This window comes from Globicephala melas, chromosome X, assembly GCF_963455315.2.
Source record: "Globicephala melas chromosome X, mGloMel1.2, whole genome shotgun sequence".
Lineage (NCBI taxonomy): Eukaryota > Metazoa > Chordata > Mammalia > Artiodactyla > Delphinidae > Globicephala > Globicephala melas.
In genome coordinates, this window is record NC_083335.1 from 42,124,590 (window position 1) to 42,126,792 (window position 2,203).

Consider the following 2,203-nt stretch of genomic DNA (forward strand, 5'->3'; position numbering starts at 1 on the left):
TGTGGCCCCCAAGGATGTGTAGACAAAACCTCAAGGATACTGACCTTCCTCTCTAAGAGGCCAGCAGGCGAGGAAAGACAACTTCATCGAGGGAAGGATTCCTCTGCATCAGGCACTGTGCTGCCTGCTTCACAGGTGCTGTCTCCTTTAGTCCTCCCAGCAGTCCTTCTTAATTCCACCCTCCACCCCATTCCCCTGCCCCAGCCCCGCCCCCAGCCCCTTCTGGAAGCTTATCCTGAACCCTGCAGCCCATCTCTTCCACTGCCTCCTGTGGGCACTGCTAGGCGGACATTCTTCAGGAGCAAACGCCCCAGTTAGTTAGCACTGATCATGTATTTTGGGCTTCCTCTTCACGCAGACTATAAACTCAAAGACAAGTACCATGTTCTCGTTTTTGCCAGCTAAAGCACACAGCTTTATTGGTGATACATAAAAATGCAGACTTGGTGGACGAGGCTGAGTCAGTACAACTCATAGAAGGGGAGTGTACATTTTTTGCTGAACAGGTTTACCATCCATAGGCTCGTGAAGAAAAGAGAGTAAATGAAAAAGAATTCAACCTACGCAGCAACCGATGCATTTTCGGCACAAGCTCCCATATGGGTCTGGTCTCCACAAGACGGTCCAGCTTAGACAGGGAGACCACCACAGGCAAGGCATCCCTTGTCAGGCTAGAAAATGTTGTCCTTTCACCACACAGCTGAAATGATCCCTTTACCACAGGAGGAAGGCCGCAAGGGAGCAATTTACAATGCGCACTGCCTGCAGACTGCAAAACCAAGAGGTAACTCAAAGCTCTGTGGGAACCCCTGCCTGGCCAACAAGAGAGTGGTCCTGGATTTAGCAAGTGTAACTTTCACCCAGAGATATGGCTACTGGCTAAGGCTGGATCTTCAATAGCACCCACTGCAGAGTCTTTGATTGAGAACACAAGTGTGTGGTTCACTGATCGGGTTTTGGTTCGGGGTGGATCAGTCCCATCCTGTTGGAGGGGGCCATTTAAGAGGCCGGGATTTCTGGGAGAAGCTGTCTGTTTGCGTTCCTGATAAAGAGGGACAAGAAGGAGAGCAACATCTGGGCTCCCAGCAACTCCCCCGCCAAGACTGGCTTTTCAGACAAACCCATCAAGGGTTTCACAACGTGCCCCTCAGCACATTCACTTCCCTCTGGTATCAAAGGAAACTTCAAGTCTGAAACGGACTTGGCAAGCATGTTATTAATAACTGTCATGATTATTAACAAATTTAATCCGGCCTGCTGCAGAAATGAGTTGCAGCAAAGTGACACAGTCTCCCGACACACTTCGTTGATGCACATCTTAATCTGGCCCTGATTTTCAACACTGGCTTTCAAGTTATCCAGGGCACAGAAAGCCTCAACAGCAGGGTCGGGAATAGGGATCGTGTTTCCAGCAATGGAGAGGCTGGCCAAATGACTATTGATATCGTGGCTAAATGAAAAACCAGTGTCCCTGGGCTGAGCTAACAACACTTTTCCCTGAATGAAAGGGCACTTGGAGAGGCCAAGAACACAACTGAAATTTTCAATATCTTAAGCATCACTAAAAAATAGTCCTCATTTTCATTAGTGAAAGAGTGATTTTTCTTCATTCAGACTATTTCCTCTTTGAGAGGCCCTAGGTTCCTACTGCCCATATCTCATGTCAACCTCATCCCCAGGACTTGGCTTTTCCTGGATCTTTGAGTAAAGACCAGACCCCTTACCCATCCTTATCCATATGAAGTTCCCTACAATTCTGGTTGTTTCTCACTGTGGTTATATCCTCTTCTGATTATTGGATGAACACTGTAGCAACTTCTAGCCCTGACCTCCAGAACTGCTTTCACTAAATCAGCATTTCGAGCATACTCTATATCTGTGAGAAGTCACAGGAGGTTCTCACTCTTTTAAAAGCTATCTAATTGTAGTGTTCTAGGTAGGAGACTGTTAGACGTTCTTTTCCTGGACACAAATTGCACTAACTGCCATCTGACCGGAAACTAGTGGAAATGCAAATACATAGAGCTTTCATATGAGTTTCCATAGATATACATGTCAATACTCAGGATACAAGGGTATCAGTATCTCTCTTTCCTGAGTTAGGGTCTTAACTTTCAAACGTTTCTCCTCTGGTATTTATCTCCTTTAAGCTCATTCCCACTGTTTCCTCAGAGGTACAGCATTTAACTTTTCCAGCACCCAA

General features: G+C 46.6%; 1 protein-coding gene across 1 annotated transcript; it reads right to left on the reverse strand.

The window, feature by feature from the left end:
* Positions 1-393: 393 nt before the first annotated feature.
* Positions 394-1,728, reverse strand: LOC132594455 (protein ARMCX6-like). The gene is made up of 2 exons (XM_060292017.1): positions 1,725-1,728; positions 394-1,550 (listed from the first exon to the last, which is right to left on the reverse strand). The coding sequence occupies exons 1-2, from the start codon at positions 1,726-1,728 to the stop codon at positions 1,000-1,002; spliced, it is 555 nt and encodes a 184-aa protein (XP_060148000.1). The 3' UTR covers positions 394-999.
* Between the last annotated feature and the right edge of the window lie 475 nt (positions 1,729-2,203).